This window comes from Stylophora pistillata, chromosome 4 (genome assembly GCF_964205215.1).
Source record: "Stylophora pistillata chromosome 4, jaStyPist1.2, whole genome shotgun sequence".
Classification (NCBI taxonomy): Eukaryota; Metazoa; Cnidaria; class Anthozoa; order Scleractinia; family Pocilloporidae; genus Stylophora; species Stylophora pistillata.
Window position 1 is genome coordinate 34,682,360 of NC_142522.1, and position 16,092 is coordinate 34,698,451.

Below are 16,092 nucleotides of genomic sequence, written 5' to 3' on the forward strand. Positions count from 1 at the left end.
CATCAGAATGTCCTGAGAATTGGAGATTCAGCAACTAGGGATTGGAAAAATTGGAGTTATTTAGAGGTGTAACAATTATTTTTCAAAATAACACATTTACTTAAATAAAGCAGGACTTCAACTAAGCATCACCTTATATAAGTGCTGCCTTTGAAGCAAAAATAATAGTATAACCTCAAATAAGTTGCTATATCCTGAGCAAGGTTTGTTAGAGGAATAAAAGTAAAGCTTGTTAAGTATCTAGTGCCTGCAAATAAGTGCTGCACCTGATCCCCAACCCACCCACCCCCCCTTAAAAAAATAGCATTAAACTCTAAGGCCCTTGAATAAATAAAGATTCTTCAAAAAAAATTTATTATCAAATACACGCAAGTACTAATTTGAGGCACATGTATGTCATGATGAACTGATTTATTCTTGTTGTTTCTGTAGTTTGTAGAATTTCAACTTGATTGGTTGCTTGGATTAATACAAATTTGACTTACATTGTCCAAGATAAATCCTGAACAAATTTTAAATACAGTCATGTTTTGTAATTTTCTAGCTATGAAAAGTTGCTTAATTTCAGGACTGTTTATATTTTGATTGCCACATTAATTAAATTATTACTAATAAACTACCTGTATTATCAAACCCTGCATAGTCATAACCTTAAAAGGAATTATCATACATGTGTTTTTCAGGGGCTTGTTTATGGGCAAGGTATAGAAATCCAATACTTGAAAGAGCACTTATGAGGAAAATCACATCAAACCAACGATGATAGAAATTGAATTGAAGTTCACCAAGTACTTCTGTGATTATCTCCCTGTATTTACCAGGCATGTTCATCCTCATTAACAAGACAGACGAAACAAAGTACATCCCCATGATTTCAGCCAAAAAGAGAACAATAATATTGGACGATTTACTGCTTGCCATCGCATTGAAAAACTTTGTCAGTGTTATAAGGAGACCTCTTATCGATGTCACAATTAAGATTCCAATCAAGAAGAATGAGATATGCTGTGACCAGAATAAAACATCAAACTTCCAACCAAGATAATTGACAGTTATTTCAATACCGCGTGTGACCGGATCAGTCTTGCCGACACGATCAAACACAATGTTTACTGTTGAGATAAAAATCTTCCAAATACAGTAGCCAGAGAATATATGCCCAACTAAGTCAAAGTATTTTCCTTGCAATGTCTTTGATAATTCCATTCTCTCTTTGGTATTGTGCAGATCCACAATTTCCAGGAACAATTGTCGACTGAGTTCTTCTAGAGCATCTACCTCTTTCTGGAGATAACTGGTGTCAGGGCCACCACTCCCTGTCATACTACTGAGCATGCTCCAAATTCCTGGTAAAAAAATATTGTTAAACACAGGAGAATAAACCCTAAGTCTTTGGGTAAAATGTATAGATTAACAGTAAACCATTTGAAAATTGACACGATAAAAAAAAGTTGAAATTCACCCTGCTACATATATCAAACCCCTTATTTGATCCCTGACAGACCCAGTATTTATAGTGATTCTGTAGATTATCTATCAAAATCAGAGATATTGTTGCACAGTATACTGCTTTAATAAATACCTTCCTCAGAGAAAATCTCAGCCTTTACCCTTCTCATTCAACACTCGCATGTACATTGTACAGCATCCATTTTAATAAGTTCACTGGCTAGGGATGAGATGAAAATAACACCATACCTGTCTTTTGTTGAGTAGATGCAGCAAAGCGCTGACTCTCCCTCTTTGCCAGAGCAATTCTTTTTTTCTTACTGAGAATTATATCGATTGTTTGGAATTGCCTTTTTTCCAGATTTTGAATATCCGCATCGGTCACGTGTCTCATGAAGTATGTCATGTAAGTGTAGGGGCAATTAACTGCACCAAATCCAGACAGTATGGCCATCATCGTGACCCCAATCACCCCCACTCGGCTGATTCCCTGCTCGATCGAGAATATTCCATGCTTAGAACTCAAAATTGGGAACGGATTTCCAATTTTCCAAAACATGTACAAAAAGGCAAGCCAAAACGTACCCGCCAGTAGAACTACAATTCTCCTCCTGTGAACAAATCGAATTGTCCTTACCAGGAAATAAGATATGTAGAAGGGCAGAAGAAAAATCAAGGTAAATAACATGGAGTAAAGCCCGAGTTTCCAGTGAAAGAATCTTGAGCTCTTGTCCAGAATCCCTAGAATCTCGAATATGACTAGTTCAAACATGGTGCATGAAAGAGCGAAAGTTAATGAAAAGACCAACTGAACAGCCATGTGGTGAACTTCATAGTTTCTAAATAGCCTTCTCATGAAAAACATCCAACCTATACCGAAGAAGAAGAACTGTGAGCAGAAAACAACGGAACAATCCGCAAAAAACGACATTTTGTCTTTGCATTTGCCACGTCTAGCTTTACACCGAACACCCTTCCGAAGACAAACGAAAGCTGCACGATACTAAGCCGATGAATGGTTGCACACCACACGAAGACTGTGACGTAGCGAAGGAAATTCCTGAATACCTAATCGACCAATCAGAGACAGGGTGGGTATTTCAAATACTGTTGTCTAACCACGCGTCGGTCAAACTACAACTACGAGAAGCTGATGATCAATTCTTAAACGCCTCAGCGAGGTTGAAGCGATAGTCTTTTAGAAGTAGCCCTATTCTATTGTAGTGTCGTCTAAATTTTAATTTTTTATCAAGCTTATTTGCAGTCTTTGAATTCTCATTGAAGATGGCAGCTGTTGGACAAATGAATGTTAGTTCAGTTCGGTTTTTGTGAATGTCGTTGCTTCTGAATATTGAGAGTTCGTAGTGAATCACTTTTGTAGAAGAGCTCACTTCTTAGAATATCGTTCGTAATATCTCTTTTTTTTTAATACAGGTAATCCGTCATGACCAAGAGAACGAGAATTTACTAGCTGGGAAAGCTAAAATTTCCAAGAACGCGAGACCTCGTGCAGCTCTAGGTGACTTGGGAAACAAACCTACAGCGCTCACGAGTAAGGTAAATGTTCTTTAAATTTATCAGCCTTTTCATCTCCAACCTACACTAGTTCATCTATTTCTGATGGTTTATTAAGCTAACTGTGCATTTGTCCTTCCTTCAGACCGCTACGAACCTTGCCGTTGGCGCTAAACCCAAAAGAACTTTACAAAGAACCGAAGGAACGAGTGGCTTGCTCTCGAAGCAAGCGAAAGACAATGAAGCTAAACAACAGAAAATGACGATTGATATGGGTGTTGTCAGTGAAGCGCTGGAATCTTGTATGTTCGCAACGAAACCGTCAGATGTCGTAGATATCGATAAAGATGACTACTCTAATCCCCAACTTTGCGCTGAATACGCTCAAGAAATCTACCAGTACATGCACAAATTGGAGGTAATGAAGACGCCATTTTAATTTTCCCTTGCATTTGCATTCTTTCTGAAATTAAAGAACGTCTCTCCTATGGATACTCATGTAGCTTGCAGTGAAAGATTTATTGAAGTTGTGTGTTAAATTGTCTCGAGGTAACGAGTAATTCTTTCCTGAATTTGTCTTTTGAATTTTCAGCGTAAATTCCACGTCAACCCAAGATATATGAGCCAAAGGACGACAATAACCGATAAAATGAGAGCCATCCTCGTTGACTGGCTTATTCAAGTTCACAATCGCTTCCGCCTGTTGCAGGAAACCCTCTACATCACAGTTTCTATCTTGGATAGATTTTTATCGGTGAGCTTTAATGAATCATCTTAAAGTTGTCAACCAAAACCCTTTTAGCAAACTTTTATTCTTGAATTCCTTGTAATCTCTCCTTTGTAGCGAAATTAGCTTTCAAGTTTTCTCATAATATTTGTTAATTCAACAGTTGTCAAATAAAATCTACAGTGCTATACAGGAGAGATACAGTTTCCAGTGAATAAATGATGCTATTTGCTTTTCTTGTCACTTGATTGCTGGATGGAAATGCACCGATATTTGGATTTGCATTTTAATTATGTTTAAAGTTTGTTGGTTGGGAGTCAAGAGCCAACTTGTCAGGGCCTGTTTACATGGAGGTGGGGTAGCCCACCTTCCCATATAATTTCTTATATTATCTTGATTATGTTTACATAACAGGTGGGATGACCTACCTAGGGGGGTTGCTCAGTCTACTCGCTTGGGTAGCCCTGTTAGCCAGGGCAACAATTTTCCATGTAAATGTCTCAAGGTGGCATAACCCACCTAGCCAAGTTTGTTTTAAAACTTTGTACATTTCGTTGCTGTCCATACAGAACTAAAGTAGAGATCACTTATAACGGGAACAGACACAAGAGGAGTGTAAAATGTTCACACTTCGGAATATTTAGTATTTTATGTTGACCATATTTGTTTTCTCATACTATTCCTCGTGATGTATAATGGTTCAAATTGTCAACATCTTTCTCAGATATGGGCTTGGGGTGCTAGCTTAAACTCGCTGATTGCAAGTGCAAGAACAACCTTAAGAAACTGCACCCCAGGGTTGTAAGACTGCATGTAAAGCATTTCATTTTTTGACCACAGTGAGGTGGGCTACCTGCTACCTCACCTACCTGGGGTCTCCCACCTCTGTGAAAACAGGCCCTTAAGCTCATTTTTAAAATAATGGTGACAGCCTTTCTTTCTTGGAGGAAAGGAATTTTTTGAAGCTTGCCAAATTGTCATTGCAATCATAAGCATTGAACATGCGAGGAGTTGTCTGATTCTTGGTACCAACCCAACATCTTTCCCTGAAAGTTCACAGGTACAGTGTCTCTACCCAATTCTTGCAGCAATAGTCTGACCTCTAATAACCTTTTTTCTTTTGTAGATATATGATCCCACAAAGGACGAACTTCAGTTAATTGGTGTTAGTGCTATGCTTCTGGCCTGCAAGTACGAGGAGATGTACTGTCCAGAGATTAGCGATTTTGTTTACATCACAGACAACACATACAAAAAGGGTCAGATAAGGAAAATGGAGGGTATTATTTTCAAACAACTTGAGTTCAGTGTTGGAAAGCCTCTATGTCTTCATTTCTTGCGGAGAAATTCCAAAGCTGGCGAGGTAAGCAATTTTTGTAATTGTAAGGAGTAAAAAATTAATTTGAGGATCCCCTTCACTAGCTAGGAAGTAATTGGTAAATGGCATGATAACCTTCCTCCGTAATCCTCAGACTTGTCCAAAATAAAAAACCAATTTGTGTTAAAACAAACTCCCTTCTTATTTTATGGCATGGCTTACAGGGCTCAAATTTAATTTTGGATCACTAAACCCTTCGGGTTAGTAGACATCTTTTTTACTAAGCAAATTATAAAGTTTGGTATACAAGCTCAGAAGTTACGATATCTCAAATATTGAACATTTTGATAATGACTAGGACAAATTAAAGAGTAGCTGAAATTGCTTGGTGAACCAAAAAATGTTGACAATTATGCACCTATTTTATTTCTCTCTTGTTTACCATGATTAGTCAAGAACAGTATATCTACAGCACATTCTCAAAAAAGAGTTATAGTTGACTTAACAACTTGAGTATTCTAAGTATTCCTCTGAGAGTCGCGTTTGTGCTCTTGGTCCTGTGGTTTACCAATGTTTAAATATGTTAAAAAATTTTACTTACAATGCCGGGTTAGTTGGACACATTTTTAGTAACCAAACATTGAAAATTACTAGCCATTGGTTAATGGGTTACCATTAATTTTGAGTCCTGGCTTAACCCTTGGACTCTATGAGCAATTCTCACATACCTCCTGACAATATCACCCTCAAATTGCTCATCATGGAGGGTGGTAAGGGGGGGGGGGGGTCAAGATCAGATTCCACAGAAACTAAATTGGTCCTTTCACAATTCATGGTCATTGTTAATTACTGTCAAAACTACAACCAAAATCTTGGTTCACAATAAATTGAATACTTTCTCATTTCATGTAGAATTTTTTTGGCAAATCATGGTTCATGGCTACTCATGAAATTATGATTCATGAGAAAAAAAAGCCATTTCAAGGGAAAAAGCCATTGCAAAAATACTCGTTACCACCCTCATCACGGTCACAAGAATAAGAGAAATAATCATCACCAACTCAGATTAGAAGCTCTTAGATTAGAATCTTCCTGTCTGCACTCTAGGAAATATCTAGAGAACACTAGTGTATGAGTATATGGTAGGGTGTAAAGGGTTAGAAAAGATTCTGAACAGATCAACTCTGAAGTATTTTGAACTTGGGTCCAAAAAAAAGGTTAGCATTATTGTGGTGGATAAGATGCTAGCTAGATTATAGAGTTGCAGAAATACTCTTGCACTACTCATTTTTGTCTTCAGTGTGTATTGATAAACTTAGTTTCCTCCATATAGGTTGATGGAGTAAAACATACCATGGCAAAGTATTTCATGGAGCTTTCCCTAGTGGACTATGGCTGTATGAAATTTCTTCCATCTGAGATTGCAGCAGCTGCATTGTACATTGCAATGAAAGCAGACGATGGATCAGAGTGGACACCCACTTGTGAATATTACAGCATGTACCCAGAAAGTAAACTACTGCCTTGTGCCAGAAGACTTGCCTCTCTCATCACTAAGACTCTTGATGGAAATGCTAAGCTTAAGGTAATAAATGGATGTGAGCAGAAAGCACCCAAAGAGAAATAGCTGTTTTTTAGACATGGATCAGTGTGCCTCAGCAGCAATATTTTCACTGCTACTTTTTTACCCAATAACTGGCTTCTTCAATAAGACAAAAACACTTTTTACCAGTGGTACTTTTGAAATAAATTTTACCTGTTGCTGGCTTCTAACCCAAAGCTGGCCACTGAAAAGTAACTGGAAAACATTGATGAATTGCAAAGGGTGGCAGTGTTAAAACTCTGATTTAGGGATGACTTGAAACTACTTAAAAACATTTTTCAGCAAGAATGTCAACTCTAATATTTGTTTGATTGCTACTCAAAGTTAACAAATTCTCAGTGTGATATTGTTTTCATTATTTCAGGCAGTTTACAACAAATATTCAACCCCCAAGTTCATGGAAATCAGTAAACGGTCTTGTCTGAAATCATCTTTTGTGATGAACCTTGCTGCTGAAGACTTGCAATAGATTATTATTAGTGTTTATAAATTAATATAGCTATATTACTCTCAGATAACTTAATGAATTATTTGGCTTCATGAAGACAAGCATCAAAAGCTGAATAGGGTTTGCTTGATTTTTTTCAAACTTACAGAATTATACTAACAATACCACTGATCAATTAAGTATAATCTACAGCTTTTCACAAAGTTTACTTATTTCCAGACATTCTGTAATTTTCACTTAATCTGTTTAAAGAGGCTAAATATGAGGTTGTCACAAGCTTGGCAGTAGTGTATAACAATCTCTCTTGCAATCTGTAAATATGTGTTTGTCTGGATTTCTTGAGTAGAGATGTGAATTAGACATCAGAGAAAGACTTGGAAGAAAGTGAATGTGAATGTATATTGAAACCCAATCATCAAAGGTGGTTGAAAATGCACTTTGGAAACTTTGAAATGATGTAAATGTTCTTTAATCTTTATTTTTATGATTTGTTAGATAAATTGTGTTGTTTGTAGAATTCCAAATTTTCATTTTGTAACAGGTTATATATTTTGTAAATATCATAAAAGTTAGCTTCATTTATTTTCAATAAACAGTAATCTTTACACCTGTTAGTCATCAGTTTCTTGTAACAGCAGTTGGTGTTGGAGTTGAATTAACCCTTGCTACCTTGGATTTCAATTTACTTACACATGAACACTAGACTTACCTAAAAATAATTTTCTCTGGCATTTTCTGCAATCTACCCTGATCTCTAAATTTAATGTGACCCAGAGGAACTACTGGGATTATCAAAACTGCAGCTGCCAAAAGTATCTAGAACAGGATTATTTTTTGTTAGTTTGGAATGAGAGATCATATTCTTAAATCACAATTGACTTTGATGAAAGCAATCAGAGAAAATAAAGTGTACTTTTGAGGTGTCTTCAGATATTTTTAAGGAAATCACATTTTAGACATTACTGAACCCTGTTCACTAAGACAATGGGGTAAATTTCAAAAGAAACTGTGGTGCTTGTGTCGGTGGGGGTAACAAGGTAATTTGGTAATGTCAACTCAGTTGAAATTGTAAATTGCCACTGTGAGAATTGAAAAGCTGATGTTTTGAGCGTTAGCCCTTCATCAGAGCTCTGATGAAGGGCTAAGACTTGAAACATCAGCTCTTTAACTCTACGGTGGCCAATTTACAATTTCAACTTAGTTGTTGTTACCAAATTACCTCATTCACTAAGCCATACATTTCACCTCCTGTACATTAGACTGACTTGTGCAGGTAGCTGATTCATTTGGAGGTTCAATGAGATTAAAATGTACATAACATTGGACCTGGAAATTGAACATACACCACAGGGGTATCATTTTAATTACATGCACTTTTAGGACTAGAGTACACTGCTTGCTGATGCATTGAAACTGGAAGGCATATGTGCAAGTGCAGCTTATACACCTGTGTTTATGGTAATTTGTAAAACTACAATTTTCAAAATTGTCTATGCTTGGCTGTTGACTGCAGTTTATCAGAGAAGCATAGATTATGAAGGTATAACCAAGTTCATTCATTTTATCATTATTATTATTTTAACAATGTGTAGCTCTGTATCATTTTAATTGATAAAAGTTTGGGTAAATGAAAGGGAAAAGGCTGGGATAATTTCATTTATTATCCAGCTGCACAATGTAGTTGGATAATAAATGCATAACATGCACACAGAGTACAAATACCCTGCAACTTTGTACAGTTGGTCATTTTGTACTGTAAAAAAACCCTGTTTAACTGGTCAGCTGCAAGTGATATGCATCTCTATCTGCTTTGCTTTTCTTGCCTTATGAAAAATGAGCAGAAACGCTTGACAGAAAAAATAAGCAGTTATATAATGTCTCATATTTTTCATTGTTTCTATTTTGGCTCACCCTATGGGCTTGTCAAAATGCGCCAAAACTCGGAAAAAATACTCAGCACTAATACTAGCATTAGCACTGCACTGATGAGGCCCAGAAGGCCGAAACAGTACTGTCTGCAGTTAGTTATATATATATATATATATACTTTTGCAGCAAGTGAATATGAAAATGCAATTATTGAGAGAAGAAATGATTTATTTGTAACTTTTACAAAACAATACTACAAGAGGCAATTATAGTGTTTTAGGAAAGTTTCTGGCTCTGCATGGTGCTTGTTGTGAAACAGGAGATGAGCTTAGCTCTCCTCAGCTTCCATTGATTCCCCTTCAGGTTGTTTATCACCTGCATCTCCTTCACCAGCAGCCTGTGTTCAAACAATTTCAAAAAAATATTTAAAAATGAGAGAAAACAAATAAATAAAAGTAACCTTACAAAGGAAAGAATTCAATACCTGAGACTCTGCTTCCATAGCAACATCACCAACAGCCTTCAAGAGAAAACAAACACAAAATGACAAGAATTATTAACATTCATGTGATAGACTGAGGTTACTCTTATGGCAGAACAAGATATGGGCTAACCACCTCCCAGTTAGCTCAATGGGTAGAGCGCTGGACTGATGTGCGGGAGGTCAAGGGTTCGAGCCCTGGCCGGACCAACACTCAAGGTCTTAAAATAATTGAGAAGAATATGCTGCCTTTCTATAACATCAAGAAATGGTTTAGATATTCTAGTCTTCTCAGATAGGAACAAATAAATGGAGGTCCTGTCTCCTGCAGGGTTAGGGGTAGGAGATGTTAATTTCCCACGCACGAGATTACTGTGTGATGAATGTCCTCCCTTGGGGTGGGATGGGTGGGTTGTTGTCTTATGTTTCATATATGAGCCTCTGGCTCGGGCAATATGGGTAACCATGCCCCAAGTAAAGACATTAAACTTTGATTACTGATGAAAATTCTCTGTTTCAAGGATTTGCCAAGGACAATGACTTGCCTCTATAAATCCTTTCATTCCTATCATCTCATATTAAGTAATTCTCCTCAATGTCTGCCCTACCAATATTATGTTTGTTATAAGAATTTTAGATTGGATCAACTCCTAATCAATATTTTCCTTTACTCTGATCACTTGTCTGCTTGATATTGTATTGATGTTACAAGTAGAAATTCTGCCTCAGTCAATCATGATTAGGTAAGTGTCACTCTTTACATAATTGACAAAATCATGTGCAAAAGTGGTTCATAGGTAAATGGCATATTAATCATGGTCAAATCCATGTACTTAAACATTCAATCTTAATATCCCAGAAGATAACAGTCCTTCTTGAAACACTTCCTGTGGCACCAAGATATCACTCAGGTTCAACAGCACCATGTGGATGGAGAATCCATTGAGCATTGAAGGGTGGGTAAACTATTCTTACCATTTCCTCTTAGTTAACACATCACATCCTAAACATCCTAAGGCCGACCATTTAACTTTTGAGGGGGGGTGGGTGACTTCTGGTCATCAAGAAATTTTTTTTCAAGCAATCTGCTCAGCAGGATATTTTTTTTCGTTCTAAAGGCCCTTTTTTTCTGTTCCATTTGGGCTGCATGCAATTTTTTTCTTCCAACAAGCACTTGCAGGAAATTTTTATTCAAAATCACCCACCCTCACCCCTCAAAAGTTAAATGGTCGGCCCCTAATAATTAAGAGCTTCCTCAGTTAGTGATCAATGATTTCCTTTAGCCTCATTTCAGGGGCAAGTCACTCTTAGGGGTTGGAGGGTTACGTATTGCAGATGCTCTTACCTCTGCTCCCCTTCGTCTCTTTGTTTGATCAATTCCAGCCAACTGTACCAAGTTAAGGGTTCTTATATTGTGCAATTTTTTCAACTCTCCTGATATGACTTTCAAAGTACATTTCGATACAACCACATAATAACTAGTTTGCTCTTCTGATATTCTTAGTAGTGAAACAATGAAATTGCAATAAGTTGGATGATGTCTTTAATGATATAGGACTGTCATTACTATTTTCCATACAGCTAGAATTTATGTAACAGGAGTGAGGTGTTGCATTCCTAACAACACTACCTGATTTAATCAAAGAAGAGGCCTTAGCTGTCAGCACACATTTTGCTACAGGGAACCCTTAGTCTATCTTTTTCTATAATTACTTGACCATAAGCAGTCCCCCTCTTTTGGCGAAGTCTGTTGCCCAAGTCAAAAAAGAAAATCAGTGAAAAGAAAACACTGACGTTGGCGTGCCAAGCAGAGTGACTACGCCTGTTCACAACCTACTTCTTTGCACTTGTAACTTGATAAGTACATTTATGGCAAAAGAATTAAATGGACACATTACACCAAGAGAAAATGAGTTTCAAAGATATCAATGCAACCAGTAGAGCTTATACCTGTCAGCCTTTATCATAACAGCTAACAAACCGTATTTCCTTTGTTTCAAGTTAAGAAACTTGTCAGCTATGTGGCCTTCTTTGCTATTTCAACTTACATTATCTAACAGAGTTTCCTTGTGGTGATTGATGTGTCACATATGCTTGACAATGAGTGACAGCATGACACACAACACATCCCTCTCCTAAACCAACACAATTGAAGCCACAACTTTAAGAAAACAAACTATTTAATTTTGACTCAAAGGATACATAAGGAGCTACACCTTCATCACTATAAATCATGAGATCCTGATCCTTTCCAACCACACTAATGGAACAATTCTATGAAAAAAAAAAATCAACAGGAAGGAAGTCACACATGTCCAACAGTGTGACACAAAGAAAAACCTGAGAACCCCAGGAAGATTTGAGCAAGTTATTTCTCACCTCGCATTTGAGAGCTGGCCAGAATTTAAGGATTATATTGTCCATCTTCGATTATACATTACAGTTAACACTTCAGTTTGTGTGATTATTTTTTTTTATCTTGAGCTTGGATAGCTCCAATGGATTTCACTATACCTTTGTTGTCAGTTCTTGTTCATTAGGAAGAGTCTCTCTCAATGCTCTTAAGCCATGTTTAATGAGTTCTTCAGGTTCACCTTGTTACAGAAAGAAATCAAAGCACATGATCATGAACCATGAAGAGTTTTTTTGGTACAGAACCTCATGCAGTTGCAATAAAGTGATCTGTTATACCGGTAGTTAAAACAATTGAGCACTAACATATCTTTAATTATCTGAAACATAATTATAAAGGCTGATAGTTTCTAAAGAAACTGTTTGGGGCTGCGTCAGTAGGGGTAACGAAATAATTTGAATATATCAACAAAGTTGGAATGGTAAATTGGCCACCATAATGATTACAAAAGCTGACGTTTCGAGCATTAGCCCTTCATCGGAGCGAATGACAAAGGGCTGTTCGCTCTGACGAAGGGCTAACGCTCGAAACGTCAGCTTTTGTAATCGTTACGGTGGCCAATTTACCATTTCAACTTTGTTGATATATCCAAATAATTAGACATAGTGAACTTACAATCTGGAAATTCATCCAGGTGCCTCTCAAGGTATGTTCTGGCAGACTGCAAAGATATCAGGAAACTGTAAACCTTCACAGACAACTTTTTTGCAAATTTTTAAGAAATTCTTCTTGAATAAACAAGCACGGATAAAGAGACATAGTCTCATAGCTTTCAACTGCCTGGAAAAAAAAATGTGAGCAATGTACTGGCAATAAAGAAATCAGAATCAACTGAAGTCACACCCATCCTTGTTACCACACACCTAGACAACTTCAAGGTCATCAATAAAAGATTTGACATTAATGTCTAAAATGTAATTTGCAGTGAAACTGTGTTCAGTAAATATAACACAAGTCACAAGTTGCATGCCTGGGTAATGTCTAACTAACCTTGATAAGTTTGCAGGTCTATCTACATGAAATTACTTGACAGTGACGCTATTTGTTTTGAACAAGATCAATTGCTTTTCACAGACATTTTCTGTATTTTAGGATTGCTATCTCTTTCCTTCATACCAGGTTTAGTGACCTCATTCATGCAAGGCGCAAAGTGTCAACAAAGAATTATGTCATTTGTCAGACTTGACATGGAACAATAAATATTCTTGATTTGTTTTTAAGTAGAATGATAACTTACCTGAGACCTAGCACCAATAGCCATTGCTTTACAATCAAAATAATTAGCTGATGGACACGTCTGGTAGATATGTGGACCCATATCCTGTAAACAGATACAACGAAAAAATCATGGATTACTGGATGGTTTATCATGAACAAACTGATGACAAAAAATAATAAACCTATCTTACACAATGCAACTCAAATGTACTGATAACATTTCTCCTTTGATTTGTTGATGAAGTTTCCATCTTCTTCTTTTTAACTTTTTCCTTTTTCTAACTTATGAAAAGAATTTCTCAAACTCATTATTTTATTTGAAGGGGGATTATCATTTACCAAGAAAAGCAAATTTCCTCAGGCTTGAAACCCTATTGAAACACTGTAATGAGGCATTATCCATGAGTTTTATGCAATATTGAACCAGCATCAAACTCTAGTGAATTTCATTTCTGAAACACTGAAATGGAGCTTTATCCATGAATTCCATGTAGTATCAAACCCTTGAGTTTGATAAAGCATCAAACCCTAGTGAACTCATTTATTAATTTGAATACCACCATTGTGTATTTGAATACTTAAAACAGAGACACCAAAAAACTTGCCAACAAGTTGTGAAAAATTTGTGAATATTTCCATTTTTTGTTGATACTGAAACCCAATTGAGAAGCTATTTCAAAAACTAGTGCATCATGTTTCACCAGGGTTTCTAAACACTCAAAAACAAGAAAAGCATAAGGTCTCATTTTCTTGTGTTTGGAAACCTTGATGAAACACTTACACTAGTTTTTGAAATATTGCATCAAACATACAGCAAAGGGCAGTATGGCTGAGAGGAAAGAGTGCTAGATTCACAAGGTGAAAAGGTTGTAAATTCAATTCCTGAATTCTACTAACTACCTACATCATATCCTGCCACAAGAAGACCAACTCCATATGGTCTTCTGCCATATCGCTGTGTTGGTATTTGCATCTCTGGTATTTTTGGTCAAGAACATTTTCAAGAAGTCACAAACAGAAAAGTTATCTCGTTTGCACACTATTTTTAAAATCAAACAAAAACAAAAACAAGTGACCAAAGAGTCAAAATCAATATTAGTCCCTTTACAACAACAACAACAAAAAATATACACGAGTCCTCAATTATTGCAATGAAAATTCTTCTTGAGTCAATGAGTCATGAATCCATGTCAATGTAGTTTCATCTTTAGGATACAAATTGCATGCATTTATTTTCAAACAAAAATAACCTTTAACCCCCTTTGAAATCCTTTATTGTTTATCATTTAAAATAGTCTTCAATGAAAAAGATACTGTCCCCCACTGCAGAAACAAGTCTTGAGATGGGTAACCGTCTATCATACGCATACTTGGAGTTGAGACACTCACTCCTCATAAATTTGCTGCAATGAGAAATTGATTGAAATCAGTAAGAATGGCAGTGGTTAACTCATAAAAAAATAGTACTTTAGGAAACACAGGCCGTGGACTCTAGTTACAGTCCATCTATAAGGGTCATTTCTCGATTAAGAGAAATTTCATTTTAGGCTTCTAACCAAGCCAGGGTCATTGGTACCCTGGGCAATTTGCTCACAAATCTGAAACTTCATTTCTAATTTCAGGAGGTAACTACCATGAAATTGTTGCTACCATTAATAATGTTATATTAATTGTAGAGTGTAATGCTCACCATTGAAGTAACTGAGAGTGGAAGAGGCTGTTACATTTTGAATACATACTTTAGGTTATATAACATAAAGTAAATAAAAATTAATTACCATGGTACATTTTATGAAAGATAATGATCACCTCACCTCAAGAGTCGAGCATCTGCAGTCAGGCCTGCTATGGACACAGCCACATGATCATCAATAGGCAAGATCTTTTTCTGGTGAGCAGACAACTCTGATGCTGCTCTCTACAATAACAAAGAAAATTTTCAACACCTTGTATGAGAGAAACTTTAAAGGCTGGTATAATTTGATTACTTAGTTACCAGGATTCAAATTTGTTTTTCTTTGACAAAAAGCTCATGATGTTGAACAAATAGCTGAAGGTCACTAATGAGCTCCTTGGGGGCAAAACATATTATATACACAATGTATTTCAGGCCAGCCAAACATAATGCACTATAAAAGAATATATTACCAGGTTAACTTACTTTTAATGCAACAATAACTGCATGGGTTTTTGATTTCAGTCCTACCGTGGCTGATCCCTGACAAAGACAAAAATACCAGTCAGATTATCGTACATGCTAACACAGTTTGCTTGATAAGGTAGACGTAAATTTATGCCAAGTGTAGAGGAATACACACTCAGAAATATTTCCAGATAAGAAAGTCTAATAGCTTCCAATTTGGGTTGAAACTCTGGCCAACTCATAAGTACCACAAAAAACTTGTGTATAAGCCACCTTAAAGATATGCTGCACCCCCAAATTTCAAGTATGAATTTGAGAAAAAAATCAAAACTTGAATCCTCTACTGCTGAGAAAAAGGAGACTGATGGCTTGTCTTGCCCATGATGCTACTTTAATGATTTAACTTCCATGACACTCCTTTACAAAGCTTGGTGATAAAGTTTTGACCCACATGGATGCATTCACAGTATACAAACTGCTTACATTTCCTGCTTTGTCTATTCAATTTTTAGCTTTATTGAATACTTATTACATGTAAGCAGTACAACTGTGAAATAATACTATCCCACATGCATTGTCAAAAGTATACTGTAAGTTATGCACATGATTTACCTGCTTCACAGCTTCCATTGCATATTCAATTTGATGTATACGGCCCTGGCAGATGAAGAAAACCATTTGAAATGTTTCTGGTCCATGTAAAACTGGGACAAATGGAATCACAGGGTTTGGGAACTTCTAAACTTAGCTCTTTAGCTGTCTAAATGATGAGTTTCTCTCTCACTCTTGGAGTAAATTGAAAGAACTTTGAGTTCATAGACTTGAAAGCAGGGTCACAGTAATTTTTGTTATCATTTTCCCACTACTTAAGCTACACTTGTAAAAACGTTTTGGTTCCCTAGATGGAA

The 16,092-nt window shown here is 36.5% G+C and overlaps 3 protein-coding genes across 4 annotated transcripts in view; 1 reads left to right on the top strand and 2 right to left on the bottom strand.

Moving 5' to 3' along the window:
• Positions 1-343: 343 nt before the first annotated feature.
• On the bottom strand, positions 344-2,483 carry LOC111322927 (Golgi pH regulator). Its single transcript, XM_022926162.2, has 2 exons — positions 1,699-2,483; positions 344-1,346 (listed from the first exon to the last, which is right to left on the bottom strand). Exons 1-2 carry the CDS (start codon positions 2,378-2,380, stop codon positions 652-654), a joined length of 1,377 nt encoding a protein of 458 aa, XP_022781897.2. The 5' UTR covers positions 2,381-2,483; the 3' UTR covers positions 344-651.
• Positions 2,484-2,581: 98 nt separating this feature from the next.
• On the top strand, positions 2,582-7,670 carry LOC111322928 (G2/mitotic-specific cyclin-B). The gene is made up of 7 exons (XM_022926164.2): positions 2,582-2,757; positions 2,884-3,006; positions 3,110-3,382; positions 3,557-3,718; positions 4,818-5,054; positions 6,343-6,594; positions 6,977-7,670. The coding sequence occupies exons 1-7, from the start codon at positions 2,734-2,736 to the stop codon at positions 7,079-7,081; spliced, it is 1,176 nt and encodes a 391-aa protein (XP_022781899.2). The 5' UTR covers positions 2,582-2,733; the 3' UTR covers positions 7,082-7,670.
• A 1,466-nt stretch (positions 7,671-9,136) lies between these two features.
• LOC111322885 (proteasome subunit alpha type-1-like) overlaps positions 9,137-16,092 on the bottom strand; it is a 7,591-nt gene continuing 635 nt past the window's right edge. The window contains exons 3-14 of one of the 2 annotated variants that reach the window (XM_088757727.1): positions 15,797-15,841; positions 15,203-15,259; positions 14,856-14,959; positions 14,356-14,444; positions 13,946-14,016; positions 13,061-13,144; positions 12,439-12,484; positions 11,925-12,004; positions 11,613-11,684; positions 10,756-10,797; positions 9,414-9,449; positions 9,137-9,326 (exon numbers count right to left, since the gene is read on the bottom strand). In XM_088757727.1, coding sequence (XP_088613853.1) covers positions 9,258-9,326; positions 9,414-9,449; positions 10,756-10,797; positions 11,613-11,684; positions 11,925-12,004; positions 12,439-12,484; positions 13,061-13,144; positions 13,946-14,016; positions 14,356-14,444; positions 14,856-14,959; positions 15,203-15,259; positions 15,797-15,841 — 795 coding nt within the window. In that variant the 3' untranslated portion in view covers positions 9,137-9,257. The remainder of the gene's footprint in view (positions 9,327-9,413; positions 9,450-10,755; positions 10,798-11,612; positions 11,685-11,924; positions 12,005-12,438; positions 12,485-13,060; positions 13,145-13,945; positions 14,017-14,355; positions 14,445-14,855; positions 14,960-15,202; positions 15,260-15,796; positions 15,842-16,092) is intronic. The other variant, XM_088757728.1, reaches the window with a different exon arrangement.

What these genes read in the sequence shown, in the direction of transcription:
- LOC111322927 (XM_022926162.2), bottom strand. Translation starts at nt 2,380, where the DNA reads ATGTCGTTTTTTGCGGATTGTTCCGTTGTTTTCTGCTCACAGTTCTTC. An exon ending in ATCTACTCAACAAAAGACAG is followed by an intron (nt 1,347 to 1,698) that starts GTATGGTGTTAT and finishes TTTTTTTACCAG; the next exon opens with GAATTTGGAGCATGCTCAGT.
- LOC111322928 (XM_022926164.2), top strand. Translation starts at nt 2,734, where the DNA reads ATGGCAGCTGTTGGACAAATGAAT. An exon ending in CTACAGCGCTCACGAGTAAG is followed by an intron (nt 3,007 to 3,109) that starts GTAAATGTTCTT and finishes TCCTTCCTTCAG; the next exon opens with ACCGCTACGAACCTTGCCGT. An exon ending in AGTACATGCACAAATTGGAG is followed by an intron (nt 3,383 to 3,556) that starts GTAATGAAGACG and finishes TTGAATTTTCAG; the next exon opens with CGTAAATTCCACGTCAACCC.